We start from the raw sequence: 24,703 nt of genomic DNA, 5'->3' as shown, positions 1-24,703 counted from the left end.
TGAGGTCAGCTTTTTGGGTAAGATCAACATTCTACCACCCATGCCAAATTCCCAGCTCAGTGTCAAGACATTTCTTGTGAGAACTTTCCTCCCACATCCTTGTCCTAGAATCAGAGGCATCTTGAGAAAAATATGTTTGACAAAGCCTTAGAATTCAGGCAAAATATTTGTTCCTTATTACTCAGTGATCCTGTGCTGTTTCCACTCCTGGGTATTTCCTTCCTAAACTATGTTATTGGTCTCTCAGTTTACGGTAGCTACACCTGATGACTTACTTAGCACCTGTGATGCAACCAGAATGAGAGCTTAACTTGTTATTTGCACAGTTGGTCTAATGCATCTGCTTATGAATAGTCAAAAGATTTAGACCTTACATTATGTCAGCAGCTGGAATCTGAGAACCTTTCTGCCTTTTCTGTCACAATCCTAAAGCCATAAGCTTTTGGTGGAGAAGTCAGACAAAAGGAAGGCACTTACATCTAGCCTTGGCTAATTGGTCCAGGTCACATCCATGGTTAATAACGGCGGAACTTGTATTAAGTTCATTCAGGTTTTATAAAGCCACAAATACATCATTAAATGACTTTTTCTTCTGCATTTATTTTAATTTTCATGCATGTATAGCATTCTAGCAAACAGATAATACTTTAGAGGCCAAATACCATGAGAGATAAGTGCCCAGGTTCTGGAGTCCAACAACTGGATGCAGATTCCAGATCCACCACTCATTAAATGTGTGACCTTGTGTAAGTCACCTAACTTCCCTGAGCTTCAGCTTCCTCGTCTATGAAGTTAGAATAAGAGTAATAGTGCCTACATGAGAGTGTTCGGTAATGCAGGTGAAGTGCGTTGTAAAGCACAGTGCCCAGCCTGTGGGGTGGACACATTAAGTGTTACCTGCCATTATGATCAGGCTTGCTGTTTGGTTGCTAATACTAATGCTGCTTATAATAGTGACCCAAGCGTGGAACAAGTTACTTTTAAAGGAGGCAAGTTCCAAATTGTCCAAGGAGACTTGGTCATTTCTAGGGTAGAATGGTGCCACAAAAGAAGCAGGAGTCAAGGTAGGGTGGGATTCGAGTATTACATGTGATTTGATTAGCTGATCCCTCCCGACCTTGAGATGCAGTAATTCTAGTGCTGGGTCTTTCCAACGTGTTGTATTTTGAGGAGCCCCCCCCACCAAGACCCATGTAACCAAAATAATTCCCTTAGCAGCCTACCATTAAATTCATTCCATGAGGGTTTTCTTCAGATGTGAACTTCAGTGTTGAATGCAGGATAATGCCTAGGAGAGCAACACATTAATTCCTCATTAAAACACTTTATGGGGGCTTTAAGGACATGGAGCACAGGATGGATGTGTTTGGAGAGATGAGATCACTGGAGGGGGACAAGCCAAGGTGGCAACTACTCCAGGTAGCATGAGGAAGGGCAGTGCTAGGTATCGGGCAGAAGGGCAGCAAAGTGGAGAGAGATGGGAGAATGACGATGATATACTTCTCTGCAGTATTGTCTAGAATGAAACTTCAACCCCGACAAATCAGGACAGACAGAATGGGATTATGATTCTTCCTCTTTTTATTTGAGATCACTAGCCCCCAAAACTTTCCTTATCACAGCTCGTCAGTGTCACATCACCTCAGCTGATTAAAAAAATAGCCCCCTCTCCATCAAACAAAAATGACAGGGATCACACACTAACAGACTGCAAATCACTAAAATCATATTTTGAGTGGTGTATTATGGTAACCTATAAATAACTAATTGCGTAAAATTGCTTTAGTAGTTTCTAGATGGCAGCTTTAATTAAAAGCACCAGAGACATTTAGAAGTTTAGAAATGGATGGCATGTAATTTGCCCTTTTACCAACCATAAAATGGTAATTAAGGAATTTGATTCACTTCTTCCTATTAAAAGTTTTATGAGAATAGCAAGTTCCTTCTAAATACAGTTTCTCTTCAGCAGAAGGTAGTACGTTTGCTCTATCAGTCTTCTCCAGCAGGGTGAGATGTTTTAATGTACAAATTCTTCAGAAGTTAATTAGGAAATTTCTTTCAATGCAAAATGTTTGTTTTTAAGGTTCTAAAACATGAAACTGTATTAGAGCCAAAGCTTTGATCATGGCCCCATATTGCTCCACCATCAGTACAAGATGGCCCAGTAATTTCAAGTTTACCAAATACATGGAGCTGACTGTAAAATCAAAGAAATGAGGAAGTCATTTCCTGGTGAGTCTAGCATGCTTTGCTGATTCTTGAAGGAATCTGAAATCTACCGTGGGTTGACTTCCCAGGGAACCAAGAATATTCGCTTCACAACAGAGGAGTCATCAGAAGATGTTTTTAGCTTCATTGATCCTCCAGCCATACTGGATGAATTAGTAGAGTGTAAAACTCAAACAACATGCAGCAAACCTAGATAACTAAGGAAATCCATTATTTTAACATCATCACAGGCTAAAACACAGCTGGAAATGGAGTCAGGAAGCCCATTTTTATTTTATAATCCATCAATTAATTGCGTTTTTTGGCCATTTCAGACCAAGGATTAGAGATGGCACAACAGAGGGTATTTAGACCAGCATTTTGAAGGTACTAATGACTTAAGTTATATGCACATAAGACAACTGCTAAGTTTTATTTTTTTAAGTCAAGCAGATTCTCAAGTGAACTGAATCTAACTAAGCAACAAACTAGCAGTAAAGGAGAGGCTGTTTGAAACGTCACCTCTTCATTCCCTCTTTCAGGGACTCCCCTGGCTAACTCTGAGCCCCCTCCCTGCAGCCCTCAGCCTGTCTTCCCGAGATAGAAATCCAGCCTTTCCCTTCCCTCTCCCCTAGTCAGAGCTGTGTGGGCATACAGTGGTGTATGCTACAGGGAGACTGGACAGTGCGAAGAATATTTTATCCTGACGTTGTTTACAATTTCCAGTGAATGGGGATAGTAAACACAGTCCTGTTATTCATCAGTTTTATTATTGTTTTTAATTTTCCTATCAAAAATGCACTCCCCTCATTGTCTGCACCCAGAACAGACCATTCCCATAGCCCCCAAACCTGCAGGTATAAGGAAAATACTCACAAAATAATACTCAGTGGAAAGTTCAGGATACAAAACTATGTACTGTATACTGCTACATCTGTAAGGGGGCAGGGGTGGTATATATGTACAGAGAAAAAAAATTGAGAGGAAGTTTATCTAAATGTTAGCAATGGGACTTTCCTGGCGGTCCAGTGGTTAAGACTCCACGCTTCCAATACAGGGGGCGTGGGTTCAATCCCTGGTCAGGGAACTAAGAGCCAACATGCTGTGCGGCATGGCCAAAAAATTTTTTAAATAAAATAAATAAAGTAAATGTTAGCGATGATAATTGCTTCATAAGGAATTTTGAGTGATTTGCCTTTGTTCTCTTTAATTTTCTGAGCATTTGTTATTTTTATAATGCAACAAAAGACAAAGCATATTATTTTAGAACACACACACATTCTGTCCTGTCCTATGACCGACCTCTGAGGACCCAGGTCTCTTTGCTTTCATAAATGACAGCTCTCCAGAAAGGGTCTCATAGTACTGATGGTTGCCAATGGGTTGCTCTCATCTGAGCATGTTACTGGAGACCTGCTGGAGGGGCTATACCATCAGCCAAGGAAAAAAGCTCAGTGGAAGACCTTGAAGGCATCCTGGCAGGCCCGTAGTAAAAGACATTTTAATTACATTTATTATTTTTTAAGAAAGAGAAATATAAAGAATACAAATTAAAATGGCCTATAATCTCACCATCTAGATAAGCCCTGTTGATATTGAAAGATAAAAATATGGAAGTAATATATGTCTGTGGTTTGGAAGTTGGAACTCTGTAGAAAAGCACAGAAAGAAAATTCTAGGCTTCTTTACCACAAACACACACACCCCAGTCCCTCTCTCTAAGGTAACCAGTGTTAACAGTTTCTTGCAATTCCTTTGAGACCTCTATATGTATTTTTCTCTTACATAAAAGGAATCATATCATATACATTACTCCTCACCCTCCTTCTTTCATTTGATTATATTTCTTGAAGATCTTTCCATAAAAGCATGTATATATCTGCCTCTGTTTTTAAGAGATGTATGATATTACAACATATGAACATACCATAATTTATTAAGTAATTTGCTTCTTGATTGATGTTGTTTTTTTTAAATCCTTTATCACTGTAGCACTGCATTGAACAACCTAATTCACGTGTTTTGGAACACTTTTGTGAGTATATACACCGGCTTAATTTTCGGCAGTAGTAGATATTACCAAATTGCCCTCCTAAAAGATTGAACACGTTTACACCAATAGCGTGTAAGGATGCCCATTTTGCCATACCCTCAGCCACACTATCATTAAACCTCTTAATATATGCCCATCTGATCAGTGGAAAATGGTATCTCATAGCTTGTAGCTTTAATTTGCATTTCTTTAATTTTAGGTGAAGAGGAGTGTCATTTCATATCTGTTGTGACCATGTGTATTTCTTTTCCAGTAAACTCACTTTCATATCCTCTGCCAATTTTTCTACTGAGCCGTTGATCTTTCTCTTTTGAAAATTAAGAAAAGCATCCTTTTGTCTCTCCTATGTGTTGCAAATATTTTCCAAGTTTGTCATTTCTTTTAACAGTGTAGAAGTTTTCTAACTTTATTTGGTCAGATTTAGCAATATATGCAATATATGTCCTTAAGGTCTCTAAAGTTTGTGTCCTTCTAGAAAAGCCTTCCTGTAGTAAAGGTACTTTTAAGGCAAGTGAGCAGGCCTTTCAATGACCTTTAAATCGTACTCTTTGTATTTCCCATTTGGGCCCCGTGAAATCTGGAAAACTTAGGAAGTGTTTAGAGTAGTTAAAATCAGAGACTTTGGAATCAGGCAGGTAAGAATGAGTTCAAATTTATTACTAACATCTCTGAGCCACTGTTTTCTCATCTGTAAGATGGAGACAATGCTCCTACCTTCCTTGTAGGGTTATAGAGGATAAAATGACACAATATGGGTTAAGCCAGTACCTGGCACAGATCAAGTACTAAATAAAGTATGATGATAAGGAGGATAAGTAAATAATTTTTTTTGTTGTTTTGTTTTTTTGTTGTTGTTTTTTGCGGTACGCGGGCTTCTCACTGTTGTGGCCTCTCCCATTGCAGAGCACAGGCTCCGGACGCGCAGGCTCAGCGGCCATGGCGCATGGGTCCAGCCGCTCCGTGGCATGTGGGATCTTCCCAGACCGGGGCACGAACCCGTGTCCCCTGCATCAGCAGGCGGACTCTCAACCACTGCGCCACCAGGGAAGCCCAATAATTTTTTAAACTAATATTAACTGGATTGTTTTCAAGACTAGTAGTAAACATTTTGTTTTCAAAATTGTTTTACTGTATTCAAATTCTCTTCTGTCAAACTTTGTCGATTGTATATACACAGCCCTACTTTAATTCTCTTTGCCTGCAAAATACATTGTCCAACTAAAAGGAAAACTTGCAACTATGTTTTTAAAATACTTGGAGAGAGGTACTGAAGGGAGCTTGGCTGAAGAAAAATGTATGGAAAGTCACAAGTACACATGTGTATAAGGAGATGTGCTACGCTGTCATTACAGTATAAAAAATGGAAACAACCTAATAATCTGTCAATCGGGTTTGGTCAAATGATGGAATATTATACAACAGTAAAAATGAATTAACTAGATGCCCGTGTAAAAACATTAAGTCACAAAACATAAGGTTGCATGAATGAAAGAGAAAATTGCAAAAGAATATATATGATGTGATATCATTAGCATATTTTTGTGGTAAAATATACAAAACAAAATTTACCATTTTAACTTTTTTTTTTGGCTGTACCTTGCGGCTTTCGGGGTCTTAGTTCCCCAACCAGAGATTGAACCCAGGCCCCGGCAGTGAAAGCGTGGAGTCCTAACCACTGGAGCGGGGAATTCCCCCATTTTAACCGTTTTTAAGTGTACGATTCTGAGGCATTAAGTACATTCACATTGTTGTGCAACCATCACCACCATCCATCTCCTACATAAATTTTTGAAGCATAAAAACATACTGTATATTATTTTTTGACATATACATATGTAGCAAATGTATAAAAACATGCAAGGGGATCACACTAACTGCAGACTAGTGCTTACCTCTGAGGAGGGAAGGGAAAAGGGAACAGAGATAAAGACATGGGTTTTGGCTGTATTCATAATATTTTCTCTTTTTTTTAAGAGCTATATGAAACAAATGTTAACACCTATTAAATTAGGGTGGTAGATGCATGGCAGTGTGTAATGATTTTCTGAGTTGTCGACCATTTGAAATCTTTCATAATTTAAAAAAAATGTTAAGTCAGAAATAGGGTTTAGAAAACAACTTGCAAATTTATACCTGAAAATTCCATTTTAAAATGTGTTTGTTTTAAATAAGGCTTTCAGTCATACAGAGACAGTGTTCAAAATATTTAACAACCTTTAAAGCACAGGAACCAACATATCAGAACACACACCAGCTTTGGCCCTGGAGTAGGGTCTTCAGGGACCCCTACAGTGGCCAATATTAATCCCTTATTTTCTGAACTGATTGGATGTGAATGAGGCTCTTCCATTAGCTGCAGAGCTCACCAACACATCTAGTCTGTGTCCATATGTGGAGTTCCCTAAATGGCTGACACTGAACTTCCTTAATATTAAAGAGCCTTGATATAATGAGTCAGCTTTATCATTGACCAAAGAAAGTCACTGTTCCCTTGCGAGTGAGTCCTGGGCCATTTAAAGTTTCTCTCCGAGGAATCAAAGGCTTAATAACTGAAATGTGAGGCTGTCTCTAAGCCCCAAATATCAAAGCCTAGCCAGGAAGCTGCAGTGTTTTTTGCTCTGTTTTTCTTCCAGTTTCATTTACTAGCTATTCTATTTGGTCTTTCAAAAGGCTTGTTAGACTGTATGATAGGTTTTTGGGGAAAGGAAGGTGGGTAGGTGCCCCATTTTACCAGTATTTGCTCAGGAAAGAAAGCTGATTACAGCAGTAATTTCCCTTAGAAGGCAGGAATCATTCCTCATTGTGGAAGGCGTCTCTAACCCAAGGAAGCTGAAGCCATGGTAATGGATTGGTAGGTCTGCTTTGTCCTCCTCCCCACTACCACCCCCCAGTCAAAAACCCATCAGAATGCCTTCTGCCAAGACTATCTACTTTGGTTTCTATAATCTTTTCTCTGTGTTCTCTTGAACAAAGTAAAACCAGAACTGTAGGCAGTCAACCGCCCCAGCCCTACCTTAGGGCTTGAGGTCCCTCAAAAGGTGCCTCCCACTTTTCCCAGAGTGGTGAAACTGGGGGCATCTCTGGGGAGAGCGGTCTGAAGAAAGGCTACTTTTACATCTTCTGATTTTAGCCTGTTAGGCTTGAAATTTTTGAGAACCAGCGATCAACACTTAGCGCCCTCAAAACCTTTCTTTATGTGGTTGTGTGTGTGGGGGGGGGGTGTTCATTTTTGTTTGTTTGTTTGGGTTTTTTTAGTTATGCTGGGCACTATTTTATTTCCCAAGTATATCTGGTCTAGTTTTAACAGCATGTCTTTATTCAAATAATCTATTTGAATGTTTAAAAAAAAATTAGTCAATTAATACATGACCAAAACCACTGCCTTCTGAATTGGCCCTAAATTGATATCTTCCTGGTTCCTGGAAATGCTGAATATATTTTGAACAGTTGAATTAAGGAACCATTGCAGCTGCAAAATGTTATCTAGCAGTATCTGTAAATGCCTGTTTCCTTTTGTTCTACCTTCTTTATTAGACTTGCTGGCTGTTATTAATTTGTTTTTTTCTAATTGCTCAAATTGTTCTGTTTCTAATATAGAGCTTAGTCATTTATTATTCTATAAAGCACTTCTGTATGGCAGGAACTATGCTAAATGCTGTCGTCACACACTGCAACCATCTCTTGTTACAACAAAGATCTCCTGGTTATCAAGCAGGTGTCCAGAGGTGCCATCATCTTAACTAATACTTTCAACATATTTAGTGTCAATGAGACACTAGTGTCAATGACCCACTATACTATTTATAAGACTCCCACTGGTTTTAGCTACTCTGTCAGACCCATGTCATGCTCCTGGTATATCTTAGTAGAAAAAGAACCATGTTCACTGACCTTCAGTGTTTTGTTGAGCTTTTCAAGCAGCAGACAATCTGGTCTGCATTGGGAAATTTGGAAATTATAAGTGCAGTAAAAAGGCTTGATCCCTGCCTGTGAGTGAAATATGATCTGGTTAGGGAATGAAGGGAGAAATCGTCAGAGGAAACAGTAATCAGCATTAGGTTGTGTGATATAAACTGTAAGCACTCGAGGGGCTCAGAGAATGGAGAGCTGGTTGGGATTTGGAGAAAAGGGGAGAGGAAAATGAGCAGAAAGGGGAAGATGTGGAAGAAAGGAAAGGAATCTGAAAAAGGACTGGACACGTGGGTAAAGAAAAACTGGGAACTAGATTCTAACCTCTCTTCCTGGTAGGTTAAGTGAATTCAAAAAGGAATGAGATCAAAGAACAAGGCAAAGAAGTAAGGGTAGGGCAGTGGAGAACAAAGAGGCCACCTAAGTGGGAAGTGAATGACTCAGCTCCTCCTAGGAAGGCTGGGGTGGTCTTGAAATGGGTTGGTTAAAATGGCCCTATCTCAGTATGTAAAATGCATTCTTGAGTCTAGTCAAAAAAGCCTCACACTCTTAGTTACAGGCCACGCTTTAGATTTGCAGCTTAATGATGTATACCTGATGTGATCCTCATTCCCAGCCACTTATATCGGTGGAATAACACATCTCTTCTAAGAGGCTCAGATTTCTACCATCAGACAAGATTGATGAAATTGTTTGATATACTCGACAAGGAAGTACCTCCATCAAGATATCTGCAAGTCTTTGAGTTAGTTTATATATTATAATTATTGAGGCTAGACTTTGCACTGTGTCTTAAAAGATGAGTAGGATCTGGATACTAGGAGAGGGAGAGGGGATTCCAGGCACAGGAGTAGTGCAGGCAAATATGTAGTGATAACCAGGGAAAGAGAAAGATATGTTTCAGAGACAGTGAATAGACCAGTTTGACTGGAAAAGTAACACAGGACCCCTGTACAGACTGCTCGTCACCATCAGCATGGAGGAGACGCTGACAGAATTGCACAGAGGGTTCCTGCCGTCTAAGTCAAGCTGTGCTGAAGCAGGTCATCATGTAACAGGTAATCCACAGCAAGATGCCAGAAACCTAACAATTAATCAAAAACAGAAATATTAACACCATTTGTGTTAACCTTTCAAAATGATTTCACAGACTATTCTGTTCCGATGTGATTTTATTTGGTCTTTACAGTAATCCACTGACATGGGCATCTCAGCTTTTCTTCTCACAATTAGACAAAGACAAAACCCCAAGGACTGGGAGATTATGTAAATTTTTGAAAGTCACAGTCAGCCTCACAACAGGATCTCCTCATAGCTTCTACCCTGATGTGCTACTCTCATAGCTCTCCTGAACATGTCTGGGTAATTGAACTTAGAGGAAAAAAGGTGGGGAAATGGCCTTGGAAACCCCAGTCTCAATCAAGACAAGACCAGAGATGTCACCAGCCCCCTTTGAACAGCAAATCCCAGTTTTTTCCAATACCTTTCAGTGTAACCTTCTGCACTCAGATTGTCAAACTTGTAGGTCAGAGCGTGGAAAAGAAAAAGTCAAAGAGTTGTTTGTCTCATTGGACAACTGCTTTGCTTAATTTTTTTCTTTTACTCAACTGTCATATTTGTGTTTGTTGTTGTTCTAATAATATATTTTTGATTAAGCCCAAACTGGTCCTCCTAAGTGTCTCTTTAAACCTCATTTCAAATGTTCGAAAATTGTATTCGCAGAGTGTTCATCACCCTGCCTTTCTGGCTTCCTGAACTTCTCTTCTAGTGTTAGCTTCATTAGTCAAGATGTACGGCTGTTGGAAGAATTTTAAATGGGCCTTCCGCGTTGTCTTTGAATAGATACTACATGCAAATAACTTTCCTGCAGAAATTTTCATTCTTCTTGAGTTAGCCCACTATTGTGAATAGTAAGCACTGTCAGGCTTAATTCCTCATATCCTCCTTTTATTGAGTATTCAGGCCAAGGTATTCTACTTAGTTTGCTTTTTTATCAGAACCTTTTGGTCGTTCACATATCTTGAAAGAGACTCATTTTCCCCCAGAGTGTAACAACTGCAATTAGTTTTTTGCTGGTTCATGGGCAATAAATGAACTTTCCCTCTTCAAGCTAATTGTTCACGTAAGGTTCTTGTGAGGTGGTTTGTTTCCTTAGGATGACAAAGGCATTTCTTCAAAATGTATCTGAGTAGTGTCCCAGATACAGTTGCTTGATAATTGAAGAATTTTTTAAGGGGGGGATATAAAATATTCAGATCGTGTCCAATAAACCTCATTTATCTTAGCCCAAATGTACTGAGTCCCCTTAAATCTCAACCTATAGGCATCTTTTGAGCAAGAATTCTAGCATAAAAATAAAACATGAGGTATGCATTTCAACTTGAACTAGAACTGTCTATTTAACCCAATCGCTTACACACACACACACACACACACACACACACACACAGACCTCTATAAAGCAAGGAAAAATAACTCATACCATCCCTAGTGTTTGGTGTCACTGTTAAATGTTGAGACACCAGCACCACCCCCAGCCCAGGGTCTCCCTGAGCCAGTTGCACAGCATGGAGCTTCATTTATTTGATTCTCTGGATGAAAACTTTAGCTATCTTATAAAAGCTTGAAGGCTTCTACACCAATAGTTCAGTAGTGCACTATTTCCCCTAAGCTAACAAAATTGTTTTCAACCTCTGCCTTGTCTCTGTGGTGAATCTAACATAGGGCACTCTGCCACTGACCCGGGTTATGGACTTAAAGCTTCGACTATGTCTGTCCAACATAGAAGAGCCTAAAATGTTGAAGCAGAGCCTATGTGGAAATCTTTGTCTATGGTTCTAAGGCTTAGAAAAGTCACTTTCAGAAAGAATTACAGCAATGACTGAGCAATTAGGACACCACTTAGCACCACTGTAAGACTTCATCCTCTTCAAAGGGCTCTCATTTCATTGGCCCTTGTGAGCTTCACACTGTTTTAACCCTGTGCAGTAGGTAGGGTGTGGGTTAGGAAATCAAGACAAGTCCTACAGCTAATCTGTAACAGAGGTCATCCTGAAGCCCAGATCCCCTGATGTGACCCTGGAGCCAGTGTTCTCTCTGCTTTCCCTTATGTGGTCCAGAGTGAAGCAAATTAAGGTGAAATCTTGAGATATTGCTGTTTCCTTAGAACTCCTAACATTAGAGTACGGTTGGAAGAGGTCATAAGATCATAACACAAAGTTGTGTTGATAGAGCAAAGTGGATTTGCAGGGAACCTGAGCTATTCAGTGTAGCTATCTACATGGATCAAATTCAGTTGCAGTTAATTTGATCCATGGTCCTTATGCTATTTTCTCCGAGTGGTCGATTCCCCTTTTTCCCATATTCTCATCATCACTAATTGATAGGGGCTGTACTCCTCTTAAAGGTCTTTGGAGAAAGAGATTACCATTGCCTCCTTTCTAAACTCATTTTTAGAGAAATTCATATGCAGATCTTGACATCGTGGCATGCTTTATTTGATTCAAGATAGATGTGCTTCATTATAGATGCGTGGCAGTTAAGCCTGTAATTCAACAAGGTTTATTGAACATTTGTGCCCGGGTCTACTGGATTTGTTGAGATATAAAACTAAAGCATAAAATCCAGTTCTTGCCCTCAAGGAGCTTTTTGCCTAGACAGAGCATGACTGGATAATTCACATTTGAAAAAAAAAAGAAGAAGCTTCTTTAGGTTAGAAAACAGAGAGACCAGAAAGTGGAGTTTATGGAGAAGGCTTCCTGGAAAAGAAACATCTCATAAAAACCTTAGAAGATAAACAGGATTTGAATTGGTGGTTGGTGAATGTAATAGTGAGGCCAAGCTAACAACTATATATCTCACACACACACACACACACACACACACAAAATCTCAATGGCTTAACAAAATAGTCGTTTATTTCTTGCTCACATCACAGTGCAGTAAAAGGTTGCCTGTGGGATAGGAGAAATCCCTGCTCCTAGCAGTGACTCAGGAGCCAGGCTCCTTCCATCTAGTGGCTAGTCAGTCTCTTAGGCCTTGGAGTCCTCCAGTGGGTACTCTGCATCCAGCCAGCCTAGAGGGAGGGGCGGCTCCATAAAGGAGCTCAACAGAGGTTTTGTTAGGGACCAGGCCTAGAAGTAGCATATAACACTTCTTCCCACACCTAACTGCAGTGGAGGCTGGGAAATGTAATCTAGCTCTATCCTCAGAAAGAAAAACAGATAGGATGACCTGAATACATAGCATTGTCTCCGCCGTACTAAAGGGGGAGAGCTTCCTGAAGGAAGGATGAGGAAGAGAAGGGGGACAGAGCAAGGGCAAAGTCAAGTTCAGCTTGAACACCTACTTTTCTGGTTTGATTTGACTAAATTTGATGAACTTGTCATAAACTCTGAGCTTTGATCTTGGTGGGAACAAAAGAAGCTGCATGCTTAGCAAGTATTGTGTCACTAGCCATCCAGGGATTTCATTTTCCCATGATGGAGAATTGGAACTAGATTTGATTATCTTTGGTTTCTCAGAGCTTATAAACCAAGACATAACTTATTTTTAACTGGACTTTATTTTTTAGAGCAGTCTTAGGTTCACAGAAAAATTAAGCAGAATCTTTATACGCTGAAACTACTCTGTCTGATACTCTAAAGGTGGAAACATGCTATTACACATTTATCCAAACTCAGACAGTGTCCAACACCAAGAGTGAACCCTAACGTAAACTATGGTCTTTGGGTGATAATGATGTGTCGGTGTGGGTTCATTAATTGTAACAAACATACCAGTCTGGTGCAGGACATTGATAGTGGGAGAGGTATGCATGTGTGGAGGCAGGCGGTTTATGGGAAATCTCTGTTACCAGGACATAACTTTTAATGGCAGTACTAGTTATTAGATTTATTCTAAGTTCATGGATCTTGTCTGCTCACAGCAGCCTCTTCACTGACGATATATTCCTCTTGATTGTTCTCTAGCAAGCATCATAAATTGGCAACTCAGGGAATAAATCTGGTTCAAAATATAATTCATTTGTCCCACTCTGTCTTTATTAAAAAAAAAAAAAAGATTTAGTGCATTTAGGTGGGACATGCATTTTTTAGTTAACCTTCGTTTCCCCTAGAACTTGTATAATGTAACACCTGACCTAACTCACAGACTAATGCTACCTGCCTGTCCCCTGATGACATATGAGTTTGTGACCCTTGTTTCTGGGGTCTCCTTTTTATTTAGTAGATCATAAATAATAGTCAAGTTACCAAAGTCCCTATCACATGGAAACTCTGGGTGCTTTCCTAAAACTCACCAGCTCTGTAGGAATGAAGCTGCAGAATATCTTTGAAGAATAATTCTGAAAAGGTCCAGGAGCTCTACAGGAATATAAGAATTCTTACAATTTCAGGGGAGGGATCATGGATCACTTTGACCATCTAACAAAAGCAATGGACCATCTCCTCATGACGATACACATACACGAAACATTTTGCAGATAATTTCATGGAGTTTCTGGACCCTCAGAAACCATTCTGTACACCACTCCTGTGGTAAAGTGATTGATAGCCCCACTTAGGCTACATGGGATAGGGAGCAAAAGAATGGACATTGAAAGTCAGACGAACATGAGCTAAATCTAGCATTGGCAACCTGGAGTTAGTCATTTGACCTCTGAACCTCTATTTCCTCTTCTAAAAAATGACACTAATAATACCTACTTCACAGGGCTACTGTGAGGATTAAAAAGAGAAAATGTATGTAAAGAGTCCACAGGGCTTCCCTGGTGGCGCAGTGGTTGAGAGTCCGCCTGCCGATGCAGGGGACATGGGTTCGTGCCCCGGTCCGGGAAGATACCACATGCCGCGGAGCGGCCGGGCCCGTGAGCCATGGCCGCTGAGCCTGTGCTCCGCAACGGGAGAGGCCACAACAGTGAGAGGCCCGAGTACCGCAAAAAAAAAAAAAAAAAAAAAAAGAGTCCAGCACAGTGCCTGGAATATCTTAGTATTCTCAGCAAATGAAAATGGTTATTATTTAGTGATAATAGTCAGCCTTAATGGGTTTTTTGTGGTGCTTACCTGGGTTTCACACTGGGCTCATCAGAAATTCAACATAGTCCTTCAGATTTCTGCTTACGTGTGATTTATAATCTGAGAAAACACTAGTGACCTTCATTTCCCCAGCCCATCCCCCAAGGCTGCTCCCATGGTACCGTGGACTTGCCCCAAACTAGTGTTTATCTCAAGGCACTGTAATTGCCTGGTTATTTCTCCGTCTCCCCCACTGGTTTCTGAGCTTCTCAAGAGCAGTGCCATATCTGTTTTATAGTCTGCAGTAGTCCCAGTGCCTAGCACAGTGCCTGACATATAATAGGTTCAAAATAAATCCTGAATAAATTAATAAGTGAGGACAAAAACAACTTTCCCAGTAAACTTTTAGGAAAATAGTGCTGGTGGAGGTGGGAAAGCTCTTCATTCACTGTTCCTTGCCTGGGGGGCTAAAGCTTTGAGAGAATCAGAAGGAGCGAAAGTGAAGACAAGTGGCCTTACCTGCCTTTCTCTCAATCACAATTCTTGGTTTAACTAGCCCACGAATCTCTCATTCCTCGTGATGTCTCTGAGTGCCTTCTGAGTCTTGAAAGGAAGGACATATTAGTCTGAATGCTTATCATTTTTAATTTGTATTTAAATTCTTTGGAAATTGACCTTTACTGTTAGAATATAGTGTAACTGTTTTTTAATTAAAGAGGTCATCTGATTAAATAACTCACACTATTCACTTGTCCTGTAATGTTACGGTAGGTTTATTAGAGTGTCATATTTGAGAACTCCTGTTCTCATTGTTAACCACACAGTGAAATCATCTCAGCTGGTCATTAAGCTCTGCTTCCTTCCAACCCTAGTAACACACAGATATTTGTAATCCCTCCAAATTCTAGAAGCTCCATTTGGTGTCTACCTAGCAAGATAACAGGCTTATTGTACAGAAGTCACTTGGCCCTTTCTGATTTTTGGTAGGTAGTTATAAGTGGACAGTAGTTAGATCAGTTGGGGAATGGACTTTTCTGCCTAGTGGAGAATTTCCATATAGACCACACATATGATACCAATTTTCAGAGAATTGAAATGCACAGAAACAAAGCAAAAAATTTAAACTCTTTGACCTAAAGGGCACTTTATGATCAACTGGCTAATGTCAGCTACACAATTCAGCACACTCAGTATTGGAGATTGAGCTGATGCCATATTGCACTTAAGACATTCCCTGAAAGTTTATTTTAACCATTTACCTCTGTCTCATAAAATTAAAGAGCAGATTGTGGCAGGAAAAAAAAAAAAAGCAGTATTTCAGTTTTGTGGTTGCTAGGGCTGTATGTAGATGGAGAGAATTTTATGACTACTTTCCAAAGCTTATATTCTGAAAGAAGGTTCATTTTTAATACAGAAATAATAAAAATGTAGGTGGCCTCAACAGCTGTAATTTTTATAAATTAAATACAGAGATGCCTTCTGCCAACATTTGAAATTGGCATTCTGCACAGCCAAAAACTCTGATCTTCTCTGTTATCTAATTTGGGATTTTAGCTACTATTTCCAGGCTGTTAACCTCCACATCTGGACTCTCAGTGATACCACATCAGGTTGCCCCTGCTGCTTCAGTATCGATCAGCAGCATCCTCTTCCCCAACAGGTGATAAATTTATTAGTAACTATCCAGGCTGCCCCAGCTTTAGGCAATTGTCTTCTTAAGAATTGTAGTATTTATTCATTAGAGGATAATAAGACAAGGGTAGAAGTCGAATACTTTCGCCCGTTAATTTGCAGCTGTTTCATACAGAGCTATGCTTCACAGAGAAAAGAGCCTGCAGTTCAGATATTATATAATGTCCCCTACTTTGCATAAGACACTGCGAATAATTTTTTTTTTTACAAGATGCACTTTATTTATGAGCAGTTTCCTCCATAGAAAGAGCTTGTTAGGGCTTAATGCTGATGAATGGAGACAGCACCATTCACACTTCCAGGTTATGGTCTGTCAGTGCTTTCATTATATGCACTAATTTACAAGGATTTATTTATTTTCTCACAAATGTAAAAATGTGCTCCAAGCTAAACATGCTGTCTGGGCATCTGAGGGAAGTGTATTCCTTGGTTGTTCGTCCCACCCCTATCCCACCCACCCCGCATCACTGCCTAACCTTGTGGTAATCGCACAGAGCTATATATTTTTTGCTTGCTCTAAAAATGAATACTGGTTAAAATTTTAAACCCTGGAAGTGAGTCTTTTCAATGCAGTTTAATTCCTTTCTCATTCAAAGACTGTGCCTTCCATTGTGTTTTAAGTGCTAATGAAAACCCTGTCAAGTAAGCACATCAAGGGACGTGACCCTTGGAACAAATTATGCCCACAGCATTGGGTAACAAATTTTGGAAATCTGGGTACAACTATATCAAAATATGAACGTCGTATTGAATGTGTAAGATCTTGCTAGCCCCAGATGGCTTTATGTGCTCTGAAATCACTCACGTCCCCATCTCTGAAGACTAAAATTTAAAATAGACTGGGCATGTGCTGCCTCCTCCCACTCAGTCTAACAAACAGTAATAGATCATACTGCGTCATCAACATCCCCGGGCTATACCGATACTCATTATGGGAGATGACCACGCCCCCTCCCGCTCCCCAGCCAAGTAATAGCAGAAATAATTCTCTTTTTCTTACCCGTGATTTCCAGTTTGGTTTTTAACCTCAGTGAAAATTAAATACCCTTTAAACCTCACCAGCAAAGAGTTTGTAAAACTAGTTGTTTGGGGAATTTGTCTGTGTGTTGGTTGTTTGGTTGGTTCATTGGTTGGGGTAGGAAAATGAGAGGAAATGAAAATATGTACATAGAAAATATGCCTAGATGCATAAATAAAGCACCTATCACACAGTCCCTCAAAGCCCTTTCTACTATTTCTTTTTCAACTCCGAACATCAGTATAACCCAATTAAATTTAATTAAAGAATCTCAAAAATTGGAGTATTTTGGAATTTGGACCGCGATAAAAGAAATTGCTACACAAATATATGAAAGGAGAATATCCTACAAACTGTCAGCCAAATGAGCCCCGAAGGCCAACAGCGAGGATTTAATAAGCCTCATCTGTGGAGTTCAGCTGACAGGAACAGAGAGAGAGCAGTTCAGTGTTTAGAAGTTCACGAAAATTAAAAGTGGGAAAACCATGAAAGTCCAAGATTATCCTCCCCAGCTCAGGCCAAACTCCACCCTCTGGCGGGGGTGAGGAGTGTAGTAGTCAAGGAACAGAATGGTCCTCCCTGATGTCAGCATAAAGATGTATGTTTCTGTACTGCTAGTTTCTGGAGGAATACATTTGTCTATACCTTTTGGGAATCTGTTTCAATTTTCAGAGATTTGATTCTCTAAGTTTATCATCTCCCAGTTAGAACAGCACCTTCACAGTATCCTCTTAGTCTTGCTTTCCATGTACCTGAATTCTTCGTCCTTTAGCGCGCACAGAACTTGGCACAGTGCCATTCAGTATGCGTTTGGTAAATAATTCATGATTTTATACACTTCAAGCCTGTCTGCTCTTGGCCTTTCTCTCTCCAGATTTGAGTCTTGATCTTTCAGGTCATCCTCTTATGACAGCCAGATTTCCAAGTTCACATTCAGTGATATTGAATACAGAGGTCATAGAAGGTGACCCCAAATCATAGGCCTGCCACACACCAGACCAAATTCTAGGCATTTAAGAAATTGATTTCGCCAAAACACAAAGAAAAATAGAAAGCAGAAATACCCCTTGATTCATCTTCAGTCCAGATATTCTGGAGATGAAAGAAATGTTCCTATGCCATCATCCTTTGACCTGCCGTGGTCTTGAAAGTCTTTTTAAAAACCTTCTTTAAGGTCTTTATGCCACCCAAAATAATAAAGGGACTTATTGACATGGAATTGCCCTTGTTTGGACACGCTGGTTTCCTTGGAGAACTCACCAAAACATAGATGACTTTAGAGGCATTCAGGGAAAGTTAAGATGAATCTGGGGCTTCCCTGGTGGTACAGTGGTTGAGAATCCGCCTGCCAATGCAGGGGACAAGGGTTCGAGCCCTGGTCCCAGAAGATCCCACATGCCGCGGAGCAACTAAGCCCGTGCGCCACAACTACTGAGCCTGTGCTCTAGAGCTGGCGAGCCACAACTACTGAGCCTGCGTGCTGCAACTACTGAAGCTGGCGCACCTAGAACCTGTGCTCTGCAACAAGAGAAGCCACCGCAATGAGAAGCCCACGCACCACAACAAAGACCCGATGCAGCCAAAAATAAATAAAATAAATAAATTTATTTTTAAAAAATGAATCTGTAACTTTCATAGATGTTAAGGATTAATACTTCATGAGGAACATCAGGATTAATCAAAGTACATCATAAAGTCGAGCCTTAATATTAACCTCCTGCCAATGAACTAACTCATCTAAAGGCAGTTTATTAAGTTGGGTTTATAAACTGTCTTTAGATGAGTTCACTCTTTGCCAGGAAAATTATTGTGCGTGTGTGTGTGTGTGTGGGTGCACGCATGAGCACTAAGAGGACATGCTGGTTATCACAGATCTTCCTAACTTTAACATACATTGTGAGTTTCACAAGGTCTGAATAAAGGAGAACTAGGAAAAGACTAAATTGTAAACTAATTTTAAAGTAATGCCATGTGGTTATTTTCAAAGTAGCAAGGGAAGCAGGAGTTGAACCATATGTTCTTTATCAGTGTCTGACACTTTTTTTTTGTTTGTTTTGTTTTTTTTGCGGTACGCGGGCCTCTCACTGCTGTGGCCTCTCCCGCTGCGGAGCACAGGCTCCAGACGCGCAGGCTCAGCGGCCACGGCTCATGGGCCCAGCCGCTCCGCGGCACGTGGGATCCTCCCGGACCGGGGCACGAACCCATGTCCCCTGCATCGGCAGGCGGACTCTCAACCACTGCGCCACCAGGGAAGCCCTGTCTGACACTTTTTAAATGCATTATTTCATCAGATACTTACTACAACCTAGGCATAGAATAACCAACTCATCCTAGTTTGTCCAGGACTGTGGCCGGTTTAAAACTGAACCCTGCCTCAGTCCCATGCAAGCCAGGACAGTTGGTCACTTTAGCCAAGTAAAGCAATAAAAGGTATTCTGAGACCAATTTCCAGCATGGGGAGAACCACCAACAACACCACCAAGCAATTCTACACCAGTTGAGTGTCCTACGATTTCACTTAATTCTGACGCGATCTACCCGTAAATAGTATCAGATCCCACAGGTTAAGGGGTGAGTCCTGCAAGACTGCCTTCCCCCAACACCACTTCACATGCCAATCACAAGTCCAGGTTGTCACCTGTGTTTCGGACAGAACTGCTGTAGATAGGAGGTTCCAACAACTCCCTTCTTGGGTTCCATTATTTTGGTAGAGCGGCTCAGCTAACTCAGAGAAACAGTTTACTCACTAGATAACTGGTTTATTATAAAAAGGATGTAACTCAGGAAGAGCCAGATGGAAGAGATGCATGGGGCAAGGTACGGGGAAAAGGAGAGGAAGCTTCCAGGCCCTCTCCAGGTGCACCATTCTCCCCAAATCGCCCTGTGTTCACCAACATGGAAGCTCTCCAAAGCCTGTCCTTCTGGGTTTTCAGTGGAGGCCTCATAATCATAATTGATTAAATCATTGGCCATTGGCCTTTGAACTCAATCTCCAGCCCAGGTCAGGAGGTGGGACTGAAAGTTCCAATCCTCTAATCACCAGGTTGGTTCTCCTGGCAACCAGCCTATTCTTTGGCCAAAGTGCAGCCAAAGTCACCTCATTAACATAACAGAAGTCACCTTTATCTCTCTCACCACAGGCAATCCCAAGAGTTTTAGGAGCTCTGTGTTAGAAAAGGGAACGGAGACCAAAATTCTTTATTATAAATTACAATATCACAGGCAGATAATCTTTTCCATATTTTACCAAAGAGGAGGCTGAATGACTCAAAGTCACACATCAGTTGTAAGTGGTGCATTCAGTATTAGAACCCCAGCCTTCTAGCTGCGTTTATATATTTTCCAAGAAACAAGACTGTAATTAGCACAGTGTGTAAAACTACTGTGAGAATTTTATTGACTTGTATTTTTTCTAGAAGCTTAACCATTCCTTTTGTGACACCATAATTTTGCTCTCCAGCTGCCCTCTTAACAGATAATACAGAGAAAAAACTCAGTCCAGTTTATCAGAATTATTACAGACTCTGTTAACTGAGAGTGAATTGATGAAAATAATTTTAATGCTTTCCAAGTCAGTTATTTCTAATGCAACTATGAAAACAAGCAGCGGCCTATGCATCTGCACTCTAAAAGAAATGTAACATACACTGCCTCCCCTGTCTCTTCCCATTTGTCTTAGAGGATTTTTTTTTTTTTTTTTTCTGTTTGTGGGAGTAAGCAAGTATCCAGGGGGTGGAAATGTAAAACTGGACAACAAAATTATTAGACTGGCTTTCTCTCCACATATTACATTTTGTCGTTTCTTCTCAATACACAGAGGAGTGAATGTGTGTCCAAACAAACCTCTCCCGTTACTGTTCTGTCTGTGCTGAGCAAAATTGAATCCATATGTCTTTAAAATGCCTTTTCATTTCTATGGCTTCTTTGAAAATACTGATCTTGGCGCAAATGTGGCCCTCTAGACTACTAATGCTCAATTGCTCTTCCCCAACAGGCATCACAGTTGATAGGCATGGATTCATTTACTTTGTGGATGGGACTATGATTCGGAGAATTGATGAGAATGCTGTGATCACAACTGTAATCGGCTCAAACGGTCTGACTTCCACACAGCCACTGAGCTGTGACTCGGGAATGGACATCACTCAGGTAGGCACCAATGGTTTTCAAGCGCTATCACCATTTGGCATCATGGAAATGGATAACAATTTTCTCATACAGAAATTAGGTAGAAAGGAAGCCTGGTGTATCCATTATAACACCCGATAGCAGAAGTTTCTCTTTATGTAAGTTACTTTTTTCCTCCTCAGAAAAACTCAGTTGAGAGAAAAGAGTAAACTAGGATGGGAGTACCACTGGGTGGAATGTTGGCGTGAACATTAAAGTCTCTCAAATTTGAATCAATTAGAGGGTAAGGCCAATTTCACTTATTGACTATGGTCCAAGATATGTAATTTTATTATTTTTGAATAATACAATAACTCACATTTGGAAAAGTACTGACTACTAAAGTCTGGAAATCTTTTTTAATGAATATATGAGCATGACTTATTATTCATGTCTATGTAAATAGCTATTTCTAGGGCGGTTTTTTGTGGGGTTTTTTTTTTGAAGTAAAAGCAACATTCCCTCTGAGATCTATTTTACATGTATTTAGGAGAGCCTTTTGCCAATGAGAATAAAAGGGAAAATTCAGTGTAGTTCCCGTCTGAGTTCAAAATTCTGATTTTACCAGAATTATGCAAAATCAGGATTAGACATGTAGAGATTACAGAGCATAGAGCACAGTCCCAGCACCTTGTGGATGACTTTCTTAGTTTGCAGACACAAGCAGTTGGTATGTTCAGTGAGGGAAACAGACTAGACAGTCGTCAAACGGACTTTCAAACTAACATTCCATGAATCTATGACTCTGATGAAGTAGATGATTTATCTTTTCAAATGAATCACAGTAGAAGTTGAGAGTTTTAGAATTGGTTAGTGTATCAGAGAGGATGGTTTTGACTGCAAGTAGTAAGACACTTAACTAAAAGTGATTTGAACAATAAGGTTTCATTAATTCACATAGTGAGATGACCAGAAGTAGGCAAAGATGCCGGCAGATTTCCTTCTTGTGTCACATTGGCCAGAAGTGAGTCACTGGCAAAGGGGAAATGGGATCTCCAAAATGGATTCAGACCCTCTGGAACTGGGTCAACCTCCCTGAGCAGACTGCTACCTAATTCTAGAACCCAAATCAGGGTTCTGTTAGCAAGGAATGAAGGATTACTCTTCAGTAGGCAACCAGCAATATTCTCCACGGTTAGGATGCCCCTGCCTCACCCCAGAACCTCAGAAAATAGTCAAATAGAGTCAACTACAAAAATAAGATCGGAATTGGAAGGCCTGGAAAACTGACAAAATGAATGAACCCTCTTTAAGAGAGATAAGAGTGGATCAGGCTATCAAGTCCTAGAGCAGCCTAACTTTCCACGATGCAAAGTCCTGCGGGAGACAAGCAAAAGGAGCATTATTTATGGCGGCGAGGAAGGGCGTGAATGTGTTTATGTGGAGGAGGGGGACGAAAGAGAGAAGATGCGCGTATATGATTCACTTATGGGAATAGTTTTAAAATAGAACACTTAGTATTGCAGTCAGTCAGCTCTAAACAATTTATGTGTTTCGGTGTGGAAAGTTATGCTGAAAAGAGAATTCTTTGTCTGAATAGAGCAAACATAGGATCTTCATCACCGTGAGAAGGGTCCTTTTTCACACGACACCTCGTAAGCCATAACTGCCGCCGTAAAAGCTACCTCATCCCTTTCAGGTTGGCATGCAGAGTGCAGCCCACTGAACAGGAGACAGAGTCACAGTTTCTCTATGACATTTCATTCCAAGCCTCAGTTTCCCTGACAGTATCCCCCTTCCCTTTTCCTTAAACAACATCAGCTTGAGAAAAACAGTCATTTTGGGGGGGGGAGGTGGGGAGGAGATGGAGAGTTAAGTGGGGTGGGTCAGGGTACATGTTCGAAACCAGCAGGACAGCCTGGGAGAGAAATCAGGCTTCATGTCCAAATTATTTGGCTTCTATCTCCGCTGCTGGCCATCTCTTCGTGTTGTGTGCTTCAAGCACCCTAAAGAGTATCTGGCATTTTTCCTCTTAGGCCGGCACAGGACAATGAGTCTGGACTGATGTCTACTTCAGTGTCCAGAGTATGACCTTCCACTTTTATTAGGAGCCTGCTTCTCATGGCCCCGATCCTTCAGACTGGAACTTCTTCTGCTGGTCCAAATCCCCTTCCCTACCCTCCTTACACCTCACCTCTTCCACGGGACCCTTCCCTAATGCTTCTAATCCTCTCTGTGGTCTCATTCCCTTCCTGGAATTTAACATCACAATGTTTAATATATAATTCGCTCTCTGTTGCCAAACTATGTATCCAACGAGTTTCCCACTGTACCTTCTTTGGACATGCATAGTAAGTGCTCAGCAGGCATCGTTAACACATATACCAATATGAAAAAGACACTATATGGTACAAAGAATATGAAGGAGTTAAGTGCGGGCAATGTGGTGAAGGACCTTATAAGCGTGATGGAGTTCCAGTTTTATCCAGCGGACGGTGGGGAGCCAATGAGAGCATTAAGCAAGAAAATGCATTTTTAAAATAGTCTTAAACATGGAAATCCATTTGTAAAGGAGCATTCTAGCTGTAGTATAGAGAATCAAGTGGAGGGAAACAGTATTAGAGGCAGGGAGACCACTTAAGAGGCAGTCAAAGCAATGTAGGTGTGACAGGGACAAAACATCAATAAATAAATGATTAGTCCCCTTTCAAGAAACTTCAGTGCAAATTAAATTGCTTTCCAGTTTTTTTTTTTTGGCTGTTCAGGTGATATTTCTTTGAGATACAACTCCGTGATGACCCTGACCGTGAAGCTGCCCAGCTTCATGCGGGTTACATAGGCACGCAATGATAATGGCCAAGCCTAAAGTATCAGCAGTGTGGATTAAGAAAGCGAGACAGATTAGTGAAATATTGGAGCTACAATCAAAGAACTTGCTGACTGACAATTTTGGAATTAAGGATGTATGTGTAGAGTGGTACCATTCGCTGAGATAAGAAATACAAGAAGAGGAGAAGCAGGTTTGGGTGAGGGTTGGGTGAGGGGTTTATCTGGGGGCAAACTGAGTTTGAGGTACCGTTGCATGTTCAGGTAAATACATCTGGCAGGCAATTGGATATCAAGGCCTAAAATGGAGATGAGATTTGGGATTATCAGTTTTATCCCATGGTAATGGCAAATAGGGAAGTGGGTGAGATCTTCCAGGGAGGGTACATAAGCAGAAAAAAAGAGAAGGCTTCAGACCAAACTCCAACGATAACAATATTCAAGAGAAGAATGAGGAATAGGAACCCACAAAAAGGAGAGTGAGATGAAGAGACCCGACAAGTAGGAAGAAAACCAGGAATGCATGTGGTCCAAAAACGCAAGGGAAGCAAGCTTTTCAAAAGGGAACGGTTAATATCAAATGCTGCTTAGAGGTCACGTAAAATAAGGTGTGTTTTTGTTGTTGTTGTTGTTGTTTTTGCGGTACGCGGGCCTCTCACTGTTGTGGCCTCTCCCGTTGTGGAGCACAGGCTCCGGACGCGCAGGCTCAGCGGCCATGGCTCACGGGCCCAGCCGCTCCGCGGCATGTGGGATCTTCCCGGACCAGGGCACGAACCCGCTGTCCTGCGTCGGCAGGCGGACTTTCAACCACTGCGCCACCAGGGAAGCCCTGGCAGGCGGATTCTTAACCACTGCGCCACCAGGGAAGCCCTGTTG

General features: G+C 40.9%; 1 protein-coding gene across 1 annotated transcript in view; it reads left to right on the top strand.

Moving 5' to 3' along the window:
* The window catches only part of TENM1 (teneurin transmembrane protein 1), a gene marked incomplete at its 3' end in the record, with an annotated part of 801,014 nt that overhangs the window by 704,166 nt on the left and 72,145 nt on the right, over positions 1-24,703 (top strand). The window contains exon 25 of the mRNA XM_082865351.1: positions 20,889-21,043. Within this exon, the coding sequence (XP_082721477.1) occupies positions 20,889-21,043 (155 nt within the window). The remainder of the gene's footprint in view (positions 1-20,888; positions 21,044-24,703) is intronic.

This window comes from Leucopleurus acutus (assembly GCF_964270905.1).
Source record: "Leucopleurus acutus genome assembly, chromosome: X".
NCBI lineage: Eukaryota > Metazoa > Chordata > Mammalia > Artiodactyla > Delphinidae > Leucopleurus > Leucopleurus acutus.
Note: the sequence above shows the minus strand (reverse complement) of the source record. Positions and strands in the feature narration are given on the sequence as shown.